We start from the raw sequence: 24,126 nt of genomic DNA, 5'->3' as shown, positions 1-24,126 counted from the left end.
GATTCTCCTCCCAGCCATTTAGGAAGCAGTTCTTGTGACCTAATTGACCAGGAAGTCTTAGGACTCCCTGGCCAACCTGTTTGCCGGGAGGAGAATCAACGGCCAGCCTCTTCATTCCCCTGACTCCAAAGATAATGCCCTGATCAATGGGTCGATTGCCGCATTCACATCCATCTCCTGGGGGGGGGGTGTAGTGTTAGTTTGCCGCCCCCCCTCCAATATATTAGGCACCGGCCGCCACTGGACACACCCCGCAGCACACAGCAACAGAGACTGCCAATCAGCAGGAGGTCCCTCCCCCTTGGCACCTTTTTTCTCTTGGTGTCAGGAATACTCGTTAGAAGTGATTCATGCTGATAGCAGAGAAATGAAGCAGCAGACAGAAATGACACTTAGTGCTCCTAATTGGGACTTTGTTCGTATTTTGTGTCTGAGGTTTACTACCACTTTAAGTACTCGTGTCTACGGGAAAAAAAATTCATTTGTTAAAAGAATATCTCCTAAACTTGCAACGTTTAGGAGATATTCTAGGGTACAGCCACCAGTGACATCACCGCCGCATACATGTGCTGTTCCTTCAGAGCTTTGTGGCACAGCCGTGACGTCTGCGTGCCTTCATGTGACTTCATGGGGGCTTTGCTATTCAAGCGGTCGCAGCCCGCAAACCTGGAAGGAAGACCAGGTAAAGATGGAAGCCTCTCCAGCGGTGACAGCACGCCGCTGGAGTGCTTCGTTTCAAGGTAAGTCTTTTATAGTGTGCTAGTACACAACGCATACTAGAATATTATGCCTTTACCTTGCATGGTTGTTTTTTTTCTTAAGCCTTAATACCACTTTAACAGATCTGAACACAGCTCTTTTATAGCCAATGTGCCCATTCTGTGTTTGAGATTAATATTTTGGCTTATTTTGTGCCTTCATGCTTATAAAGGTATATAAAAAAAGTAGATGTATACACACATAAATTCTAGGAAATAAGTTTAAGTGGATGAAGAATTATACATGTCTATAGAGATGTATATGTTTGCAAACATGCATAAACATAAGGAGTTTAAATGATATTACATGCATTTTTTATATTGGATGTTTCTGCCAGATTTTGTCAGCAAGATCCAGCATAGATATAAGCACCATATTTAATTACACCCATGCACATGAACCCTTATTCATACTTCAAGGCCATTAGATGTGTACAGAACTACATGTTAATGTTTGTTTTCCCTAAGTATACCAGTTGTGTCACCTTGTCTGACCTGCAATTCTGAAGAAGTTACAGTTACTTTTATGAAGTATGACAGTGACATTTAGGCATTATAACAAGTTATTGTAGTGATTATATTCAGGCATTCTGATCATTTATATCAGTGCAGATCACATTTAGAGACAGAAATAACATTCAGGTGTAAGGAAATGTCTTAACCTTTGGCAGGAGAACAAAGATCCAGTTGTCTGGATTTCTTCTATCGTTTGATTAGTTTAAGTAATATATGTCATTTTGTTTCATGACAAAACTGCATTCCCATATATGGCTATGTATCCCAGGCTAAACGCAGTATTCAGTCCAATCCCTGGCTTTCCCAATCAACTCTTCTCTCTGTTATTAGACGTGGTGTTTTATTTTCTTAAACATATTTTGAAAGAGTCTACAATTTTTTAAAGCATGCCGCTTGTTTTCTCATTTTCAAATCATATTTATTAGATTGCTTGTGCAAGCATGTTAGTGTAGTTTGCATGGTATATGCATGTGACCTAGGAATCCACCTTACCAACCATTCCTCCACCCCTCTCTGCCAATCCCTCCATTGGCTTCCACTCACCCAAGGAATAAAATTTAAAGTACTAACAATAATTTACAAAGCCATCCACAACTCGGCCCTCAGCTATATCAGTAACCTAGTCTTAAAATACCAACCAAGCCGCTCTCTTCGGTCCTCCCAGGACCTCCTGCTCTCTAGCTCCCTTGTCACCTCCTCCCATGCTTGCCTCCAGGATTTCTCCAGAGCTTCTCCCATCCTTTGGAACTTCCTATCCCAATCTGTCCGACTGTCCCCTAATCTATCCATCTATAGATGATCCCTGAAAACCTTACTCTTTAAAAAAAGCCTATCCTGCTTCTAACTAATACAATGTTCTACTTTCTCAATCAGCTCTTCCCCCACAGCTATTACCTTTTGTATCAATTGACCCTCCCTCTTAGATTGTAAGCTCTAATGAGCAGGACCCTCTGATTCCTCTTGTACCAAATTGTAATGTAACTGTAATGTCTGCGCAAACTGTTAGCGCTATATAAATCCTGTATAATAATAATAGTTTTAAAAAAATACCATACAGTTATAGTCAGTTGTATATTTCAGATAAATGTGTGTAGCACCCTCCTAGTTAGGTTGTTTGGTAAATTTAGATTTTAGTTTCTGCTGTAATCAGGAGAGCAGTAGTTCTTTGGTCTGGTCTGTTCAGGGCTTCACAGGCTGGGAGTTTGATTTATTCCCCCTTCCAGAAAGAAGTTTCTGGAACTTAGGGAGGGATAATTCAAAGACCGGTGTAAATATTGAGCAGGGCCTAGCTAATCCCTGGGGGTTTGCACAGTTGGTGGCTAAGATGCTGTTAAAAAGTCTGGAGCCCTGAGGAGATTGTCTTGTTTCCCTCCTGAGGGAATGGGTCTGTGAGCTGATATGAGGGGGCCGCTTGCTCCTGGCACCCTTTGGACTGGATGCTGGGTTACTTTAACCACTTCAGCCAGGAAGATTTGGCTGCTCAATGACCAGGCCATTTTTTGCGATACGGCACGGTGTCGTTTTAACTGACAATTGCGCGGTCGTGCAACGCTGTACCCACACAAAACTGACATCCTTTTTTCCTACAAATAGAGCTTTCTTTTGGTGGTATTTGATCACCTCTGCGGTTTTTATTTTTTGCACTACAAACAAAAGAAGACCGACAATTTTGAAAAAAACACAATATCTTTTACTTTTTGCTATAATAAATATCCCAATTTAAAAAAAATAATAATAATAATTTTTCCCTCAGTTTAGGCCGATATGTATTCTTCTACATATTTTTGGTAAAAAAAATCACAATAAGCGTATATTGATTGGTTTGCACAAAAGTTATAGCGTCTACAAAATAGGGGATAGATTTATGGCATTTCTATTATTATTTTTTTTTACTAGTAATGGCGGTGATCAGTGATTTTTATCAGGACTGCGATATTGTGGCGGACATATCGGACACTTTTGACACATTTTTGGGACCAGTGACAATTATACAGTGATCAGTGCTATAAAAAAGCACTGATTACTGTATAAATGTCACTGGCAGGGAAGAGGTTAACACTAGGGGGCGATCAAGGGGTTAAATGTGTTCCCTAGTGTGTGTTCTAACTGTGGGGGGGAGTGGGACTGACTTGGAGGAGACAGAGATCGGTGTTCATACATAGTATGAACACATGATCTGTCTCCTCTCCCCTGACAGAACCGGGATCTGTGTGTTTACACACACAGATCCCGGGTCTTGCTCTGTCACGAGCAATCGCGGGTGCGTGGTAGTCATCGCGCCCGCCGGGCACTCGCATGGGTGCCCCCTAGTGGCCAAAAGGCGAAGCGACGTAAGGTGACGTAGTTTTGCCCAGGGGAGCCAACCTGCCACAGTACAACTGCGGCGGCTGGGCGGGAAGGGGATAAAAGAGGCTGCACCTATTGACTGGTCTTGTTCCAGGATTCTGTGAGTAGAACTTCTTTTCTGTGCATGAAGCTACTTCTTGGTCTCCAGGCATGAACCGATAGATCAGTGATGGCGAACCTTGGCACCCCAGATGTTTTGGAACTACATTTCCCTTGATGCTCAACTACACTGCAGAGTGCATGATCATCATGGGAAATGTAGTTCCAAAACGTCTGGGGCGCCAAGGTTCACCATCACTGCGATAGACTGTTCCAGTCCAGCTATACCCGTCCTGCAAGCTATCTCATGATCCCCAGCTGTGAGATGTTAACTATTCTGCCAAATACTGCGTGGTCACCTGCCATGAGCCAATAGACTGTTCTGAAAACATGGTCCCTAGTTGTGAGTGAAAAACCATGTTATTGCTTCTTTGAGAGAGAAGTGTTTTGAAGTATCCAATTCCCCATTGTCCTCCTCCTGTTACAAGTTTCTTCAGCAATAAATGCTAAAAAGACAGATTGCTAGACTGTTTACTGAGTCGGAGTGAATGGGCTGTTGCTATGTGCCTGGCTGCCTCAACACTGTGGAATAACTTGTTAAAATCTACTGCGACCCTTCGGGGGTTGCGATACATTTGGTTAAAGGTAAAGCACTGTGAGCTTATTCAAACTACTGCATGAAGCTGCTGATTGGGTGCCCTTTACACAGAGTGCAATGACTAAAACAGTCCTAGGACACATTAGGGTTGATTTACCAATGGTAAATAGGCTTGTTACTTTGTAAGGGAAGTTGCGCCATTGCTTAGTAAATAAGGTGTAAAAAAAAAAATCAACAAATTAAAACAAAAAATAAACAACATTTTTGCTTGCACATGGTTAGATGATGAAAGTCAACAGGGCTTCACCTCATCCACTAAGCTCTTGGATAACTTCCCTGGAAAAGTCAACAGTCTATCACCACATGAAAGCTACATTTTGATGCAGATACAGCAGGGAAAACTGAAAAAATGTATCATATTTCTAAAGAAGCATACTGTATAATGTGTTATGCTTATTTTACACCCGGTTTAACTGAATTTTGTAAGCTCTGCTTTAAACACCTTCCATGCTCTATGCAAATGCAGATGACTTTCAGCAAATATGCTCAGACTGGTTCTTTTCTCCTCACTTGAATTTTATTGGTTCTTCAAAAAAAAAAAAAAAGTACATTTGGAGCATGAAATGTAGAAGTGTACATAGTGGAATACAGAGATCTTACAATATACAAAATATAGTCTGATGGTAGCAGTGAGCCAGGGGCGGGGAGAAAGGGTCCAAAAAAAAGAAAGAAAGGGGGTAAGTAGCTTTAGACCTGACTGTACTTAAGGGGTCCAGGATTTGCACTCAGATTGGTTCCAAGCCAGTTATATCACTTACATGGAAGGTAATTGACTTAAAGTGGTTGTAAAGGCAGAAGGTTTTTTTTCTCTTAATGCATTCTATGCATTAAGATAAAAAGCCTTCCGTGTGCAGCAGCAGCCCACCTAATACTTACCTGAGCCCCATCTCTTTGCAGCGATGTATACAAGTACCTCGGCCGTGTGGCCCTCTCCCTTCTGATTGGCTGAGACACAATGACGCCACTGCTGTCAATCAAACTCAGGAGAGAGAGGGAGTGGGGGGATACTGCAGCTCCGTGTCTGAATGGATACACGGAGCTGCAGCTCGGCTCAGGTGCCCCCCTAGCAAGCTGCTTGCTGTGGGGCACTCAATAGGAGGAAGTGGTCAGGAGCTTCAGCCAGGGACCAGAGAAGAGGAGGTAAGTATAATATGTTTGTTATTTTAATAGAAAAAAAACAAGACTTTACAATCACTTTAAAGGGTCATTCCACGCAAAAATTGATTTTGGTAAATGCCGGAAAGATAAGCCACAGGACATTTTTTTATATTGTTTGGGATTCTCCTTTGGATCTACACACCTGCTGTGCTTTTACCAATATGGGTAGCCCCACTGTCCTTTTTGGCTTTCCTATTTATTTTATATTATGGAGCGTGCAATTGGAGAAACTGGAACTTATAAAGATAAATGAGAACTTGCAGGAAGTCCAAAATAATACCAGGGAGATCTTGCTGCTGGAGTATCTAAGACATTTAAGAAGCCAGATGCCAACTCAACCCACCAGGCTCCACTTAGCTCTGCAAATATGAAAGTAAAGAATGATCGATCATATCTATATTATAAGAAACACAGTTAATGCATGTTCTTCCACCAAAATAACAAATACAGTTTGACAGAAGACTTAAAGTGCTTTTAAAGCAAAGCCTTTGTTTCTCATTAAGCTAACTAACTAGCTAGCTAACAAAGGGAAGCCGATCATGTGACCAGACCCGAGTGGCCTGAGAATAGGTAAGCATAGACATGTTTCTTCTATATGGTAGTTAGTATAGGTGTTAGAAGGGGGGGGGGGTTAAAATTAGGTAGATTTATCCTAGAATTCTACCTTAAGAATCATATTGTTGTTTAACGATTCTGAGCAATCATATTTGTTTTTCAGTCTCACTGTGAATGTAAAGAAGGCTACAGTAACTTTCAGCTTGGAATTGGATGTCAGTTGACCGATGTATGTGTCACTAAAAACACATGCAGTAAAAATGCCAACTGCACTACCAGCTCTCCTGGGAAGATTGAGTAAGTAACAATGACTAATAATATTCTAAACCCATATGGTTTTATCAACTATAAGTATGTACAGTGTAATATAAATGTTCATTTTCTCATTTTTGCAGATGCACATGCAAGCAGGGTTATGTTGGTGACGGATTGGTTTGCTATGGAAACATTTTAGAGCGTATGAAAGAAATTAATAAAGAACCAGGACTATGGCAAGGAAAGCTATCCGATGCCATCAGATTGTTTGGTAAATTCTTACTTCTGTTTTGTTTCTCAAGCACTGATGTCCAACATTTTCATTTGAAGAGAGAACATTCCATTAATGCATATTGGAACTTATTCTAATGCCGCGTACACACGGTCGGAATTTCCGACAACAAATGTTCAATGGGAGCTTGTTGTCAGAAATTCCGACCATGTGTAGGCTCCATCGGACATTTTCCATCAGAGTTTCCGACAAACAAAATTTGAGATCTGGATCTCAAATTTTCCGACAACAAAATCCGTTGTCATAAATTCTGATCGTGTGTGCACAATTCTGACGCACATAATTATGCGCATGCTCGGAAACAAGCAGAAGAGCCACACTGGCTATTGAACTTAATTTTTCTCGGCTCGTCATACGTGTTGCACCGCGTTCTTGGCGATCTGAATTTCCGACAACATTTGTGTGACCGTGTGTATGCAAGACAAGTTTGAGCCAACATCCATCAGAAAAAAAACATGGATTTTGTTGTCGGAATGTGCGATTGTGTGTACGCGGCATTAGACTCCTTAAGGGCTTGTCCACACTAGATGCAATCTAGTGCATTTTTCATCTGCCTCAAAAAATGCATGCACAGTGTTTTCCATGTACAGTATTCCAATGGCCCTAGTTCACACCAGTGCAGTCAGTTCTAGTGTTGTCAACAAAAATAGAACATGCAGTATTTTTTTGTATATAGGACTGCAGCAAAGCGCATGTAAACACATCAGAGCCCATGTAAATGTACCTGAATGCATAATGTCAAAATAAAAAAAATAGGAAAAAAGTGCACTGAAACGCATTAAAAACGCATAGAAAATGCATGTAAACATGTACAAAAAAACACCCAGAGTGCAGAAATTGTGCTGTGAACCAGCTCTTACTGCAGTGATTGACCTGTGAGACGCACAGGGTGTGTCAATTGTTTTTAGTGCTTTTCTTCCAATCACCCATACTTTTGTACAAGATTTTGTTGAAGCGCCCAATTGCATTTCTCTCATAAAAAAAAAGCCTCCAAAAGTAATTCATACAGATGTGCTACTTTATGGCCTTTTTGACCTATTCTCATTAAATCATTTTTTACTATGTTTTTGTGACTCCGTAAGCTCTTGAACTATGCTGAGCAGTGCACATTAGCCGCATACTCTCATAGTCTCTAATATATCTCAGGAGTAGGGATAAGCCCGAACGTAAGTCGTCGTCGAGTCAAACCCGATGTTCGAGTCATCCCATGCCGTTTTTTTCAATGACTTTTATCTGTATTGCTGGGACCCGACAATTCATTATAGCCGCGAGTAGTTTTAAATGACTTTTTTCCTTTAGAAATGTCATTTTGTGCAGGGACTGTTCTAAACACAGGAAAAATGCGCCACTTTACAGGCATACTATAGACACCCCCCAGGTACGAAATGTAAAGGAATATTTTACTTTTATTGTTTCAATTAAAATCACTGGTCCAGAAAAAACGTCAGTTTTTAAAACTTTTTTTTTGCATTGATACATGTCCCCTGGGGCAGAACCCGGGTCCCCAAACACTTTTTATGACAATAACTTGCATATTAACCCTTAAAATTAGCACTTTTGATTTTTCACGTTCGTGTCCCATAGACTTTAACGGTGTACGCGTGTTCGAACAAATTTTTGCCTGTTCGCATGTTCTGCTGCGAACCGAACCGGCGGTGTTCGGCTCATCCCTACTCATGAGCAAGCAAGAGCGGATGACCACGTTCCTATATACTGTGGAACCACGGATAACAAATTTAGTCACCCTCTAACATGCAGTCGGATCACAGCAAAAAATAAAAAGAAGAAATTTGGAGATTTGGAGGAGACTGAGAGCAACAGAAGATGCTTTTTTTAGTTAAGAAGACATACTTAAACAGAATTCTAATTGTTCAAACCAGAGTTTTTTGTCGCTATAATACAATGACTTTGATCTAGTATGTTCCCTTTCAAAGAGGTGAAATTTACTTTTCAAAGAATATCTAACCACATGCAAGGAACAATACAAAAACAATATTTTTGCCCACAAATGTTTGGATGAATTAAATCAGCACAACTTCACCTGAAACAAAGAGAAAACTTAACTTAGCTAAGTGAATGAGCTAAAATTGTGCTGACTTTAATTGTCAATTCATGTGAAAGCAAAAATCTTGTTTTTTTTTCAATTTCCCCTGTACTTTTTTGGTTTGCTTCGGTTTATCTCATTCATAGTGAACATGTTCTACTGCTTTCAAAAGAAGGAACTGTGAAAATGTTTGCTTATTCAAATCCTTAGAAATACTGTAACTGATATTAAGTTGTAATCAGATAAGTATGTAATGTGATATGTGGGTATTTATATTTTACCATCAAAAGGAGCTCAGACAATTGTTTTATGATATATGAAAAAAAAAAATGAATAGCAGCCCACACAAACACACTTGAAAAAAGAGTACAGACAATGCTGGGCTTTCTTATTAAAAAGCCCAGCATGAATTCAAACTAAGTATGATAACCGCACCCTTTAATAAATCTTTATCAGTAAAATAAAGATAAAAATATATATCAGTTTGTAAAACTCCAAAAAATGACCAAAAGGGAACCAAACAAACTTGCTTCTGCAGAGTCCTAAATGTGTCTTTCTTCTGGGGATTCATGAGGATGACCAACGGCCCTACCATACCAAACTGTTAATCTCATACCTCCTATATTACGCAAAAAAAAAGAAATCCTCCTTAAGTGGACCTCTTCCTCTCCCCCCCCCCCCCCCCCGGTGTCCTTCTGGGAAGTCATGTGCTTTACCTATGCATAGACTTATATTAATCGGGGTTGTTCCAAGAAGTATCAGAAACTTAGGTCTTCTTGGGCTTCAAGTTGACTGCTGCTGCCTAGATCCGTCTTTTTTATTGTTGTTAGACAAATTGACTGATAGTTTACCAGCTATTATTCTGAATCTCATGTACATGTGTCAGTTTTCATATCTTATTGTAACATTTTTGTTCAAATAAGGGGTACATGCATCATGGCCATGTACAGTTGGGTCTTGTTACCTTGTATTCAACTGTCACTTGGATATGGCACTGTACTCTGTTTATGGGCATAATTATGCTGTATTGTTTTGTTAGTTCAATAAAGCACTCCTGACTTTAAAAAAATATGGGTCTGTCTTCTAGGCAGGCATTAAATTGACTACTATGTATCATAATCTAGGCATTAGATACCATGGTAGAGATGACATAATGTTTGTTCTAATAATAAAAGTCGTACATGTGTTTGACCTGTTGCTGTTTACCTATAGATGCTTATTCTTGGCAACTATCTTCACTGGGGCCATTCACTGTCTTGGTACCTATAAACAGAGGGATCAAAGCAAGAGATGTGAGTATTTTTTTTTAAATCCTATTACCTTAATCAAAAAACCTTATAAAGCAATCAATTTGCAAATCAAGTGAATAAGTGATTTTTTTTATACACCTGAATATATGCTTAGATATTTGACGGTCACTATTGACCGGATTCTCTATTGACCGGATTCTCCTGATTCAACAATTGCTAATCACAATACATACCATATGGCACATTGGGGTTGATTGACTAAACCAATCAGCTTCCAGGTTTTATTGTCAAAGCTTAATTGAACAGTCTGAAGTTAGAAGCTGATTGGCTACCATGCACAGCTGCGCCAGATTTTGCACTCTCCAGTTTTAGTAACTCAAGCCACTGTGATAGTTTTTGATAATATTAAGGTTATAGTAATCACAGCAGGTAATGCAGCCACTACAGCGCAGAAGCAAACAATTTAATATACTGTACATCGGATATTTTGCGGGTTGAATACAATTTAACAGGAATATTTGATGACTAAATAAAGCAGACCTTCAGGCAGAAATGGGAAACACTGGTTAACGCCTTAATATTGGTATCTGTATTCCCCTGCACATCACACCAGGAGATGCTGCGCCAGCACTAAGAGTCTGTCAAGCTGTGCTACATACATGTGGTCAATGGAGAGGAAAGCAGAATGAGCAGAGTGCTGACCTTATCTGTGTACTGCTTCTCCTTTACAACAGTCTGGGAGTTTGTTGTTCACTGAGCTTTTCTGCCACTGCAGTGGAGGTCAAGGATGTGGCTATGCTGACTGGCAGAACTGCCTAGATCACAGGAATCAAAGAGGTAGCAGATTTTCACAGGTTATCCAAATGTGGGCAAAGTCATTGCTTGAGCCCAATTGGATTGTATTTGGCAGCTCACCACATAGGCGTGGACTTCACCCAGGAGAGGACATTCATCCGAGTTGAGAAATCCAAGTGTTATAGGTCAAAGAGAATAAAAATAAAAATTCAAAGTCTCTATTGTTCAACTGATCACAAAAAGCAGGGCAAAACACAACCAAGGCATTTCAGGGGCCACACAATCCCCATTCATCAGGGCTGGAGAAAAAGTTTAAAATAACAAACATAAAAATGAGATGGTAATAAAGCACAGTTGCTACTAAAAATACACATGTATAAAAGAAAAATAAACAAATTTTAACAAGATGTCTAATATGCATACAAAAATCTTTAGAATCAGACTACCATACAGCTTGACTATATAAAAATAAGAATATAAGTGTATCGGTACCCCCATCGGGGCTGCTGAGTGTTGTGGTCCATCTCTTAAGGGCCGGATCACACTGCTGCAAATTTTATTGCGAATTTGAGCCATTGCGATCGCTCAAATTTGCAAGTCATTTAAATAACATAGTTTTCAATTAGTGCAGTTCACATCAATGTGTTGCGAATCTAAGCTGCATACAAAAAAGGGTCCTGTGCGAGTTTGATCTGTGTGCAATGCGAATTCAGCTCCATAGACTGCAATTGAACTTGCAATGAAAACGCATATTCACATCACTGCGATATTCATTTTTTTTATATAGCTGGCCAGACATAAAATTGTCGCAATCCCCTCCCAATTTGACAACCAATTCGCAATATTTACCGTAGAATCTCAGTAGATTCGCCCGAACACATAAAGAATTTGCAACGAAAATTTGCAACGCAATCGGATCAAATTTGCGCAAAATTCGCGTACCGCAGCAATGTGAACCGACCCTAACCTGCACAGCCAGGCACACAGTTCTCATACACCCTCAGGCAGAAAACCAGTCCTCGAACTTTATGTACTTTTATTGAGGGAAATAAACTTGGATGGTGATTGGGGAGATATGGGATGCCCACTTGATTGAAGAAATAAAGAATTGGGATTTCAAACTACCGTATTTATCGGCGTATAACGCGTGCCGGCGTATAACACGCACCCCAAGTTTAGGAGGGAATTTTAAGAAAAAAAATGTTCTAAGGAAAAAAACTTACATTTAAATGCCCATCAATGGAGCCTTATCAGTGTCCATCTGCAGCCTTGCACAGCGTCCATCTGCATGCTTGTCCAGTGTCATTTGCAGCCTTGGTGTAATTTGCAGCCTTGCAGTCATTTGCAGCCTTGCAGCCTTATCAGTGTCCATTTGCAGCCTTACAGCCTTGTCAGTGCCCATCTCCTGTTTTGTCAGTGTCCGTTTGCAGCTTTGTAAGTGTCTATTTGCAGCCTTGCCCAGGCTGCAGTTAAACTGCAGTGACTTGCCAGTGTCACTGCAGTTTGAAAATGGCGCAAAGTGGCCGAAAGTGGCCGAGAGCCACCGAGAAGAGCCGAGGACCGGCTCTGTGTGTCTCGGCGGCTCTCTGCCACTTTCGGCTCCTCTCGTAGTCCTGCCCAGGATGGCGATGGGCCGCCCATATACAGATAGCCGAGTGTACTCGGCTAGGTTCGGATAGCTCCGCTCACAGTCATGCCCAGTCCCTGTGTCCATCATAGGGCGGGACTGGACGTGACTGTGAGTGGAGCTAGCCGAACCTAGCCGAGTACACTCGGCTATCTGTATATATCGGCGGCCGGCGATTGCTCCGCTCACAGTCAGCGGGGGATCGCAGGGGATCGGCGTATAACATGCACCCGCAATTTTCCCCTGATTTTAAGGGGAAAAAAGTGCGTCTTATATGCTGATAAATACGGTATATACAGTCTCTTTATAGAAATTTCTTGACTTCCAGATCCAGCACATCACTTGGTTACACTTCCTCACTTCCAGGACAGGCTAACCTTGAAATGCAGGCCTGACACTGGCTCAGCCAGGCTCTAGCAAATGCCCTTTGCAGGTAGGAACCACGGGTCCCTTTGGTGTAGCAAAAATGTTGGTAGTCCTAGTGGTAGCTATCCCTGTGGCTACTGATCCCAATTCCACATCTTCAGGCCCTGCCAGCCCTCCTGGCTGCAGCTGCCTCTCTCCACTGCCCATGACACCACAGTCCACTCCACTGGCTCCGCACCCATCCTAGACTGCACTCTCCCAGTCCTCTCAGGCGTGCCTCCCCAGTCCTCCTGACAGTGTGTCACTTACCAGCCCTCCTGGCTGCAACCTGTTGTTCCTCCCTAAAGACTTGCCTGGCAGTGCTCTTCTGCTGTCCTCTCCTTGCTCCCATGCCTCCTGTCCAGGACACTTCCTTGGGTTTTGAGTAGGTCCTGTCCGCACCCAAGCCCAGGCCCAAGGTCACCCCCCCCCCCCCCCCAGACTGGGGAGCTTTCTCCTGGCCTCGACAACTAAGCACTCCATCTCCAGCTTCCACCCGAACAACTCCTCCCCAGCTGGGCTGACCCTGAGTATTTAAGGAGGCCTGCCCCCTGTCAATCCAGGTTGGGGATACAGGTAATGGTCATTCAAAGATGAATGAAGACTTCCAAGAATGTCTGAACAGAATTTCGGTTTAGCAGATAAATCAGCTCCCATATTTATTTCTGCTGCCTATTTAGCTGTCTCTCTGGAGTTCAGCTTTAAGATAAATTCATTTATTATTCATGCTGGGTTGTAATGATGACACTATGATGCAGTTATATGGATTTTGAATAAATGGGTTTCAGGATGACTTGTGAAAGGTTTTGTAACTTACTATTTATTTTGCTTTTTTTTCCTGAAAATAATATTATTAGATCTACATATTGTCGAGTTACAGAACATAGATTCATGTAGCTATAAAACCATTTTTGCTTTTCTATTCCAGTTAAAAAACCTTATTGCGAACAAAGAGAATATGCTGTACTTTATCAAACTGCACATGATTGCTGGCCAGCTGAATGCTGAAGATTTTAACAGCACCGATTTAATTTATACACTGACTGGAAAATCAGGGGAAGTGTCTGCTGGAGAGAGGGTAAGATTTTGTTAAAATGGCCATAGACTGCTGAATAATTGCTTAAGAACAGATGATCAGGATCATGATTAGGAGCAAAAGATCAAAGAACCTAACGTGTACCAATGTCACTGCCAAGTGACTATTGTGATGGGTTCAGTGTTAGGTTAAGGTTTAATAATAGGGAGATGTTTACCAATCCATTGGAGCTATCAGCCTGTCTGTGGCCACCCCACAGGTAGCCATAGACTGGGAGATCTTATTGGTGACTGCATTACATGCCTCTGCTTGGATTTTTGTTTTTTCTACAGGCAGACACTTGAATACTTAACTTAAAGTGGTTGTATACCTGAGACATGAAATATGAACATAGCATAACCCTCTATAGTGTGTACTTGTCTGAATTAAGAGCACTAGGTGTCATTTCTGTCTACTGCTTCATTCTTCTGCAATCAGCATAAATCACTTCTGACAAGTTTTCCTGACACCAAGAGAAAGATGGTGACAGGGGAGGGAGCTCCAGCGCATTGACAGCTTCAGCTCTGTTCCTGTGTGCTGTGTGCTGTGTTAAGGGGGGTATGCCCCTTCCCTCCAATCAGATGTCAGAGCTCTCCTCACTGAGCTCTGCAGAGTGTAATTTCAGCTCCCCGCTCCCTTTTTTCTGAACTCTCAGACAAGCATTATAAATTCTGCACTTTCAATGCATGTAGAGAAGAAAGGGCTGCAGATAGACAGGTACAACTTATGTAGGAAGATTTGTTTCATCTCTGTGTATCACCTGAGGCCAGTCACTTCACTGGGTATAAGGATAGTTTACAACCACTTTAAATTAAACTTAAACTGAGGAAATATATATGCTGTCCATGCTGAGCTCTCCTTCTGAAGTTACCTAGGTGTTACTCTAATCCAATGGCTTCAATATTTAGTGAGCCACTGACCTGAAACAAGTATGCATATCAAGAATTCTGACTGCACTCTGACTTTCAAATTGGCGCTCTGTTTCCAAGTTAGAGGCAGCTAGGCAGCTAGAATTTTTAGAAGGTGGCTATCAGTGGTAGCCCCTATTTACTCTCAGTGCAGGTTTCCTAATATACTGTTTTTTTCCTTCCCCTACTTCAGCTTCCAATTAGCAAAATTACTATTTATGACTTTTGTAAATTCTAGGAGAATGAGCTTAAAATAAGGATTCGTGGAAGCAAAAAAAGAGGCACATTTCTAGCAAAAAATTTAATAGCGTCCAATGGAATCATACACATTATTGACAAAGCCATGGATTTTGTGGAGCCAACTCTGGAAAGCAACACAAAAGTAAGTTAAAAGTTATTTGTTTGAGTTTGTGGTCATGGCTTCATTGTTAACAAACTCTATAATTTCATGTTGCACTGCACTTTGCAAATGGCACAGTCTATTTGCTTTAGTAAATCAACCCTGTTTTGTCAGATAACCCTCATGTTAGACTTCACCTGCAGGTTAGCAATACATAAGTAGATCTCTCACTAAGGGCCCTTTCACACTGGGGCGGGCGGCGGCGGCGGTAAAGCGCCGCTATTGTAAGCAGCGCTTTACCGTCGGTATGCGGCCGCTAGCGAGGCGGTTTTACCCCCCGCTAGCAGCCGAGAAATGGTTAAAAACCACCGCAAAACCTCTGCAGAGGCGCTTTGCCGGCAATATAGCCGCGCCGTCCCATTGATTTCAATGGGCAGGAGCGGTGAAGGAGCGGTATACACTCCGCTCCTTCACCGCTCCGAAGATGCTGCTAGCAGGACTTTTTTTACCGTCCTGCCAGCGCATTGCTCCAGTGTGAAAGCCCTCGGGGCTTTCACACTGGAATGAAAGCAGCGGCACTTTCGGGTCGGTTTGCAGGCGCTATTATTAGCACAATAGCGCCTGCAAACCACCCCAGTATGAAAGGACCCTAATGCCGCGTACACACGAGCGGACTTTACGGCAGACTTTGCCCGGCGGACGGGATTTCGTCAGACAATTCGAGCGTGTGTGGGCTCCAGCGGACTTTGTTTTCTCAAAAGTTGGACAGACTTAGATTTGAAACATGTTTTAAATCAATCCGTCTAAATCGAGTCCGGTCGAAAAGTCCGCTCGTCTGTATGCTAGTTCGACGGACAAAAAGCCACGCTAGGGCAGCTATTGGCTACTGGCTATGAACTTCCTTGTTTTAGTCCGGTCGTACGTCATCACGTACAAATTCAACGGACTTTGGTGGATTGTGTGTAGGCAAGTCCGTTCATTCAGAAAGTCCGTCATAAAGTCTGTCGAAAAGTCCGCCGAGCAAAGTCTGCCGTAAAGTCCGCTCATGTGTACGCGGCATAAGCCTTGGTTCACACTGAATGCGGGTATGTCAGTCCAACTTCGGGTGCGATTTCTGAGATATCTGTGCGGGTTCATGTCTATTGAAATTGTCACCGAATTTGCCAAAAGTAGCGCAGGAATTACTTTCGGAAATCGTTGCGGCGCCGCAAAGTAGGCGTCACACCGATCTGGACGGTGCTGTTGCAGGCAATAGGCGCGATTTGGCATGCAACTTGACATGTCAAATCGGCCCGATGTGAACGGGGGCTCAATTAAATTTAAAATCCACTTTGATTGCCACCTAACTGAATCAATAACAGTCATCATCCTTTTTGCCCACAACTGCTCACCAACAGCAAAAGTAGAAAATATACGTTCCTACCTTTTTAATTCTATTACTTATTTATTTTCAGGAAACGATCATGGAAATCTTGCTAGAAAATGGTAGATACAATCGTTTCAGGTCTCTGTTGGAGGTGAGTTTTTTTCCCTCTCTACTTTCTCCTTCAGCGATATATTGGATTACTGCTACATTGCCTGTCATATGCATTTTCTCCATAGAAATCTAATCTGGGACCTGACTTAGAGAAAGATGGGCCTTATACTGTGTTTGTTCCCAACAATGATGCACTTTCTGGAATGGAGAATGGGACTCTGGAATACCTGCTGTCGAAAGAGGTAAAATCTTTTCACGAAACCATCCTATCTGGATGTTACTGTCTATAGCTAATCTGGCCATAAAAACTGTAATAAATAGAGATGAGTGATTAATTGCAAAACAGCTCTGATACTGATTGGGGGAGAGGACTCCAATATCCACTCTACCAGACTAGTCAAATATTTATCTATGAATTCCCTACTGATTCTGCTAAGCAGCAACATGCCCCCCAAATAGAAGACCACCCTTCAGGAGAGCATAGGCTCTCTGCCCCCTATGGATGCCCTTTAGTCACTGGTCCAATGAAGATCCCATTTTTAATGGAAACTTAGATTTAAAAAAAGGGGCCAGTCATTGTTGACCTCCTTCCAATAATGCTAGTTGCCTGGTTGTCTCTGCTTTCACTGACCAGGAATAGGCGTTGAACAACCAAAGTCATAACTCAAGATCTGCATACTTGTTGCAGTGACACAGACAGTATTATCCTAAGTTCACACCTATGCATTTTTTAGTGCGTTTTGCAGTTTGCAGAAACGCACTACAGTCCATTTAACATGGTTTCCTATGGTACTAGTTCACATCTATGCATTTTGTGGCCGGTGCGTTTTTGGAAAGGGTCAGGGACTTTTTTCCCCACGATTTGCGGCAAATAGATTTCAATGGAGCTGCACCAGAAACGCAAGTGATGCGGCGTATGTGATGCGACTTTTGATGTATGGGTTCATTTTTTAACCACTGTATATAGCTGGCTGCTAAGCAGGGGGCCGGATAGCTGGCCACCGCATCCTTAGCAATTGAGTTATCAGTTGTCAGCGGGATTCCCGCTAAATGTTGAATTGAAAAAAAAAATTTGCCGGCAAAAAAAATGTGCAAAAAAAAGAAAAACGGCATAGGGCCTCCCCCAAAATCCATACCAGACCCTTATCCGCCCAGCAGGTCAGGAAAGGGAGGGGACGAGCGAGTGCCCCCCCCCGGACCATACCAGGCCACATGCCCACAACATGGGGGGGTACAGGTGCTTTGGGGCTGGAGGGGGCTCTGATATGGAATTTTGTTTTTGTTTTGACATGGGGTCCCCTCCGGATCCATATTAGACCCGAAGGGCCTGGTATGGGCCTGGGGGTGGGGAACCCTACTCCGTTTTTTTCGCAGATTTTTTTGCCGGCAAATTTTATTTTTTTTGACATTCAGCTTTCAGCTGACCTGCTGGCCCAGCTGACAGCTGATGACTCATCAGTTGCTAAAGACGCGGCGGCCGGCTTCCCTCCCCCTCCTTAGCAACCAGATTTATACAGTTTGTTTTACAGTGCATTTAAAGAGAAAATAAAAAAAATGCAAAATGCATGAAAACTGCATGCAAAAACGCATAAAAAAACACTGGTTTAAAAACGCAAAATACACTGAAAAACCTGCCTGAAAAACGCATCAAACGCAGCTGCATAGGTGTGAACCTAGACTTAAGGATACTTGATTAGCAACAGCCAGGCAATTTCATAATCAGAAGTTAGTGATTGTAACCCGTATAACTTTGTTCTTCCCTTGTAATAGCAGTTGCTTAAGAAGCAGGTATAATCATTGATTATAGGGAGAGAATCCCTGCTCCCTTAGATGGGCCAGGCCTAATCAGTGGCAGCCACCCCCCCGACTAGTCGTTCGGTCAGTCAGGTCATCAGGAGCACTGGCACTTACCCCATCTCAGGCGACAGGCGGCGGCTTCTTCCCCTGCTCTCCTCCTCTGCACCACGGGCGGCAGCTTCTCCTCCTGCCCTCCTCCTCGGCATCACAGGCAGCGGCTTCCCCTTCCCCTGCTCTCCTCTGCGGGCAACACGGCGGCTTCCGCCATGCGTCTCCTCACTCCTCCTCGGTGGTCAATTGGAACGCTTCTCCTTTCGGCCCATCGGGAAACAGGTCTCAAAGACGCTTCCTGATTGGCCGGGAGAAGAGTCAGTGGGACAACTGTCACACAACTGGGTGGGATCAGGGCGCAGTGCTATGCGCCCTGAGCCCACCCTTTTTGGAAGCCTATAAGAGCCTCTCGATCTATTTACGTGCTTCAAATAAAAAAAAAACCCGATTGGAATCCATGCATCCGGCACCCTGCATGTAGATTAGGGGTGATGCATGGATGGGGGGGTGGTGCCCCTGCACCCCTAATGGATGGCCTGTCACTGGGCCTAATACTGAAGAAGTCTATTTCCTTGTTAGGTGCTATCCTAACATTTGTATTTTCTTTTTAGAGTAATGATGTATTACTTGGGGACAGAAACAGAGACTTGTATGTTTTAAAATGGTCTCACCTCTCAAGATGTTTAAAATGTAGCAATTAAATTATGTGAAACAGTTTGGCTGAGATAGCTTGTGAATAAAGCGTCCACAACATCTAAGTGTTCTCATACAGCAAGGATAAAAGTAGCTGAAAACTTACACAATAATGCCTTGTACACACGGTCGGATTTTCCGATGGAAAATGTGTGATAGGACCTTGTTGTGGGAAATTCCGACCGTGTGTAGGCTCCATCACACATTTTCCATCGGATTTTCCGACACACAAAGTTTGAGAGCAGGCTATAAAATTTCTCCGACAACAAAATCCGTTGTCGGAAATTCCGATCGTGTGTACACAAATCCGACGGACAAAGTGCCACGCATGCTCAGAATAAATAAAGAGATGAAAGCTATTGGCCACTGCCCCGTTTATAGTCCTGACGTACGTGTTTTACGTCACCGCGTTTAGAACGATCGGATTTTCCGACAACTTTGTGTGACCGTGTGTATGGAAGACAAGTTTGAGCCAACATACGTCGGAAAAAATCCTAGGAACAAAGTCCGACCGTGTGTACAGGGCATAACAGGTTTTCACTGGTTATGGACACTTGTCTGCTGATAAGGTCAACTTATCATCCACAATATTTACCACTACAATTGTGTGGTATTGGTCTGTGCTGTTTTTTTGTCCCATCATTAGGTTATGGTGGGAAAGATTTAACTATTAATGGCTAATTTCACAAAATTAAAGGTGTACAAAAAAATCAGATGATGGTGCAGGAAATCTGAACTTCAGAGGACTTTTTCATGAATGTGTATGCTCAGATTGTGTGAGTGTGTATGTTTATTTTTGTGGATGTTGGGAGGAGGAGAGCATGATTTCCTCAATGCCATTTTATTTCAAAGAAAAGCAAAAGCAATCAACTGGGAAAATCCCATTCCGTTGATCAGTTTTTGACAGCATTTCATAGCTGACTGCTATCAGGCAAGGCATAAAAACACACAATCATTCCATAATACGGCTATAATGCAGATGGCAAATGTAATAGTTCACAAGTTCAACCTTTAGCACTCTTCAGTCCATACAGTACTATGACATACATCTTTTTTTTTTCCTCTTTTCTTTCTAAACAGGGGTCCTGGAAACTTTTAGAGTTTATGAGATACCACATTGTCTCATCCACTGAGGTAAGTTTAATTGTTGGTTCATTAGTAGCAAATTAGTGAAAAGCTCAGCATACTTGTCAGTTGCCAGGTGTAGATGGTATATATTGATGGGATAGTTGAAGCCTATGGAGAACACATAACTAAACCCTCTTCTCCTTACAGCCAAGGAAGCTGCCATCTTAGACTCTGTTTAATCCACAGTTGCCATGATGCTGCACATATGATCAGCTACGACACCAGCCATTTGATGGCATGACAGTTTGATTGAGAGCACAAGCAACTGTGACAGTTATTATTCACGTCATGCCTGGAATGTAACTGTTTTAGGAAACTATTAGATCAAGTTTAGTAGACATTGCACTGACAAAAAATGTGTTCGTTTTTCGTTTTTGTTTCATTCGTTTTTTTTGCTTTTTTTCAGAAATTCAGAAATTCGAAAATTTGCAAATTCCAAGATTCGAAATTCAGAAATTTGAAAATTTGGAAATCCGGAAATTCGAAAAGTCAGAATTCAAAAGGTCAGAAATTTTGAAAATCCGAATTTTCGGATTTCCGAATTCGGAAAATCAAAATTCGGAAATTCGGAAATCCGAAAATTCGGCTTTTCAAATTTCCAAATTTTCGAATTTCCGGATTTCCCATTTTTCAAATTTCTGAATTTCGAATTTCGGGAATTTTCGAATTTCCAAATTTTCGGAGTTCGGAAATTCAAAAATACTAAAATCTGAAAAAAAGAAAGAAAATCAGTAAAATTCAAAATAATAACGAACTAATAATAACTAACTATTAAATTATAGGTATTGGAATTTTTCTTCAAATTTGGCTGTTTGTGAACGTAACAAATACAAATTTATCTGAAGTTACGAATTATCCAAAATAATGAATGCCGCATCTAAACAAATGGAATGGAACAAATTAATAATAAATAATAATAATAAAAAGGTTTTATTATTATTATTATTATTATTGTTATTTATTATTATTAGATCATTACGTTCCATTAGTTTAGATACAGCATTCGTTATTTCAGATAATTCATAACTTCGGATAAATTCGTACTCGTTACGTTCAACAGCCAAATTTGAAAGGAAATTCCGATACCTATAATTTAATATTTATTATTAGTTAGTTATTTCAGATTTTTGGGTTTTGGAATTTTCAGATTTTCATTCTTTTGAATTTATAGATTTTCATTCTTATTTTTTGATTCTCGACTTTCGAATTTGCGAACTTTCGAATTTCCGCACTTTCGAAATTTTCCAATTTCCGAAATTTAGAATTTCTGAAATTTAGAATTTTCCGATTTCTGAAATTTCCAAAATTCCGAATTTTCGGAAATTCGAAATTTTGGAAATTCGGAAATTCGAAGTTTCAGAAATTTGGAAATTCGACATTTCGGAAAGTAAAAAATTTGGAAATTTCGGAATGAACTTATTTGTCAAAATTTGTTAAACGAATTCAGAACTAAACAAATTGCACATATCTAAAGTTTTTAGTTCCACTTTAACAATAGAAAAGTTATCTGCTTGTCTTGAAGAACTTCTGCCGTCTATGCTTTAAATGTGGGATGATAAGTGACATGTAAATATTATTTCTTCAAAATATTTTGGGTGGCTGTATTTTTTTATTCCTTTTTGCTTACACTCTCATAAAAGTATTGGTGGTTCTGTGTAAATTGATAAGTGATAGAAAAAGGCCAGTTCTAATAGAAGTGTGTTACACAGTCTACAATTCAACTGAGTGTGTAAATCATTTTTTACTGTGTATAAAGCCAAAAGTTATTTTTTTGTTTTGTATAGAATGTGGGAGGGTTAGAACCTCTGTCTGTTTTTAATGGCTGTCTGTGTCCCCACTGGGTAGATTCACCCTCACTATCAGTCCTGGTGGCTTCTGTCTGATGTACAGAAAGTGATGAGTAATCCAAAATTGTAATGCCGCGTACACATGATCGGACATTCCGACAACAAAACCGTGGATGTTTTCCGACGGATGTTGGCTCAAACTTGTTTTGCATACAAACGGTCACAAAAATTTTGTCGGAACATGTACGACGAGCCGAGAAAAATGAAGTTCAATAGCCAGTGCGGCTCTTCTGCTTGATTCCAAGCATGCATGGAACTTTGTGCGTCGGAATTGTGTACACACGATCGGAATTTCCGACAACGGATTTTGTTGTCGGAAAATTTGACAACCAGCTCTCAAATTTTTGTTGTCGGAAATTCCGACAACAAAAGTCCGATGGAGCCTACACACGGTCGGAATTTCCGACAACACGCTCCCATCGAACATTTGTTGTTGGAAATTCCGACCGTGTATATGCGGCATAACACTTACAGAAGTTGAGGGGAAATCTTCTAAAGGGGACACCTGTTGTGATGACAACTGTCTAGCAGGGCATATCTATTGACTTTGGAGAGATCTCCTCTTACTTCTTGCTGTGTCTCTGGGATATGAAAAAAAGATAAATCATCCTGATGGGATATAGACAAAAAAAACTGACAGGGGTCTTAACCATTCCATACTCTATCCTAAACTTAACTTCACTTAAAGCTGAATTCTAAGTATGGTTTGTATTTGCTTAGTTACATTGGTCCAGCTTGAACCAATGTAAGTATATATATTCCATACCTGTGGGACTGCTGTGGAAGCAGAGAATAACTGTAATAGTAACGGTTACTACAGTAATGGATGCAGTCTTCCAGGTCCCATGCTGGCCACAGAGAACACCTTGTATTTTTTTCAAATAATCATCTTGTCTCTTTACAGCTGGATGTTGCGAATATCATATCATCCAATCAGATTATGAGTATGGCAAACCAAATGATCCAGTTTAATACAACCAGTAATGTAAGTAGTAGAGTGTTTCATTTGCTCAATAATAAATTAGTATACAGCATACAATCAATAGGAGAATAGCAATCAGTAGACAATAGCTATTTCTAAAAAATATTCCATACTATATATCTTGAATTACATTTCAAGAAGAGAGATAAAAAGATGGTAAACAATTGGGTTGATTTACTAAAGGCAAATCCTCTGTGCACTTGGAAGTGCAGTCGCTGTAGATCTGAGGGGGACATGCAACGAAAATAAAAAACAGCATTTTTTTCTTGCACATGATTGGATGATAGAAATCAGCAGAGCTTCCCCTCGTTTCAGATCTACCCCTCAGATCTACAGCGACTGCACTTCCAATTGCACTTGTAGTGCACAGTGGATTTGTCTTTAGTAAATAAACCCTTCAGTCATACCGTAGTATCACAGTACAAAAAAACACTGTGACCAACCATGAGAATATCCACTGTTAGCATACTATATGTACGGTAACGTTTTAGAGATGCAGATTTTTTATATTTTTTTTACCAAAGCTCTCCACTAGGCCTAAAAGATAGGTTTATATAGCAGGTTGAAGTTGTATAGTCATGAGATATGAAATAAAGTTCATGATGGCTCTCCAATGTGCCACATTCTTAGGAAAAGTGCATAAAATCAGTATAAAATATCCTTGGCCCCCTAAGCAGTGCAAATAAGTCGAGGAGGTATCTAAAGAGACTCTAGCTGTTCTAGCTGTAGTAAGGTATGCCCTATGGACAAATCTGAAGTGAATCAAGCGATATTAGGACAATAAAAAGGTTGTAAAACACAAACATACTCTCAGTCATCCCGGTCCAACATTGAAGCATTCATCAACGATTTATCTCTTCACACTAAGAGCAACTGGTCTGTATCAGGAAATAACAACTAGTTGGACATTGGATAGAGGTTTGGAAAGGCTTTCAAAGATCCAAATTGTGCAAGAAACAGATGCTGAAGTTGAAGCTATCTAAAGAGATTGTTGTTTGGGAGCTGAAAATTTTCTTTTTATGAAGTCAGAAGGCCAAAATTGTAATCATGAAGTATATCCCAGTAGTTTAAATCCTCCATGATGCCTACACTGCTGGATCAGGGACAATTTGCATAGTTTTAGTAGCCCA

The 24,126-nt window shown here is 41.2% G+C and overlaps 1 protein-coding gene across 1 annotated transcript in view; it reads left to right on the top strand.

Moving 5' to 3' along the window:
• The window catches only part of STAB2 (stabilin 2), a 263,642-nt gene that overhangs the window by 60,615 nt on the left and 178,901 nt on the right, over positions 1-24,126 (top strand). Inside the window, exons 9-17 of the mRNA XM_073620305.1 lie at positions 6,194-6,327; positions 6,426-6,556; positions 9,834-9,913; positions 13,627-13,776; positions 14,920-15,063; positions 16,476-16,538; positions 16,624-16,740; positions 20,120-20,173; positions 22,919-22,999. Coding sequence (XP_073476406.1) covers positions 6,194-6,327; positions 6,426-6,556; positions 9,834-9,913; positions 13,627-13,776; positions 14,920-15,063; positions 16,476-16,538; positions 16,624-16,740; positions 20,120-20,173; positions 22,919-22,999 — 954 coding nt within the window. The remainder of the gene's footprint in view (positions 1-6,193; positions 6,328-6,425; positions 6,557-9,833; positions 9,914-13,626; positions 13,777-14,919; positions 15,064-16,475; positions 16,539-16,623; positions 16,741-20,119; positions 20,174-22,918; positions 23,000-24,126) is intronic.

Source organism: Aquarana catesbeiana, linkage group LG03 (genome assembly GCF_042186555.1).
Source record: "Aquarana catesbeiana isolate 2022-GZ linkage group LG03, ASM4218655v1, whole genome shotgun sequence".
NCBI classification, from domain to species: Eukaryota; Metazoa; Chordata; class Amphibia; order Anura; family Ranidae; genus Aquarana; species Aquarana catesbeiana.
The sequence above is the reverse complement of the archived record's forward strand: the minus strand, read 5'-3'. Positions and strand labels throughout refer to the sequence as shown.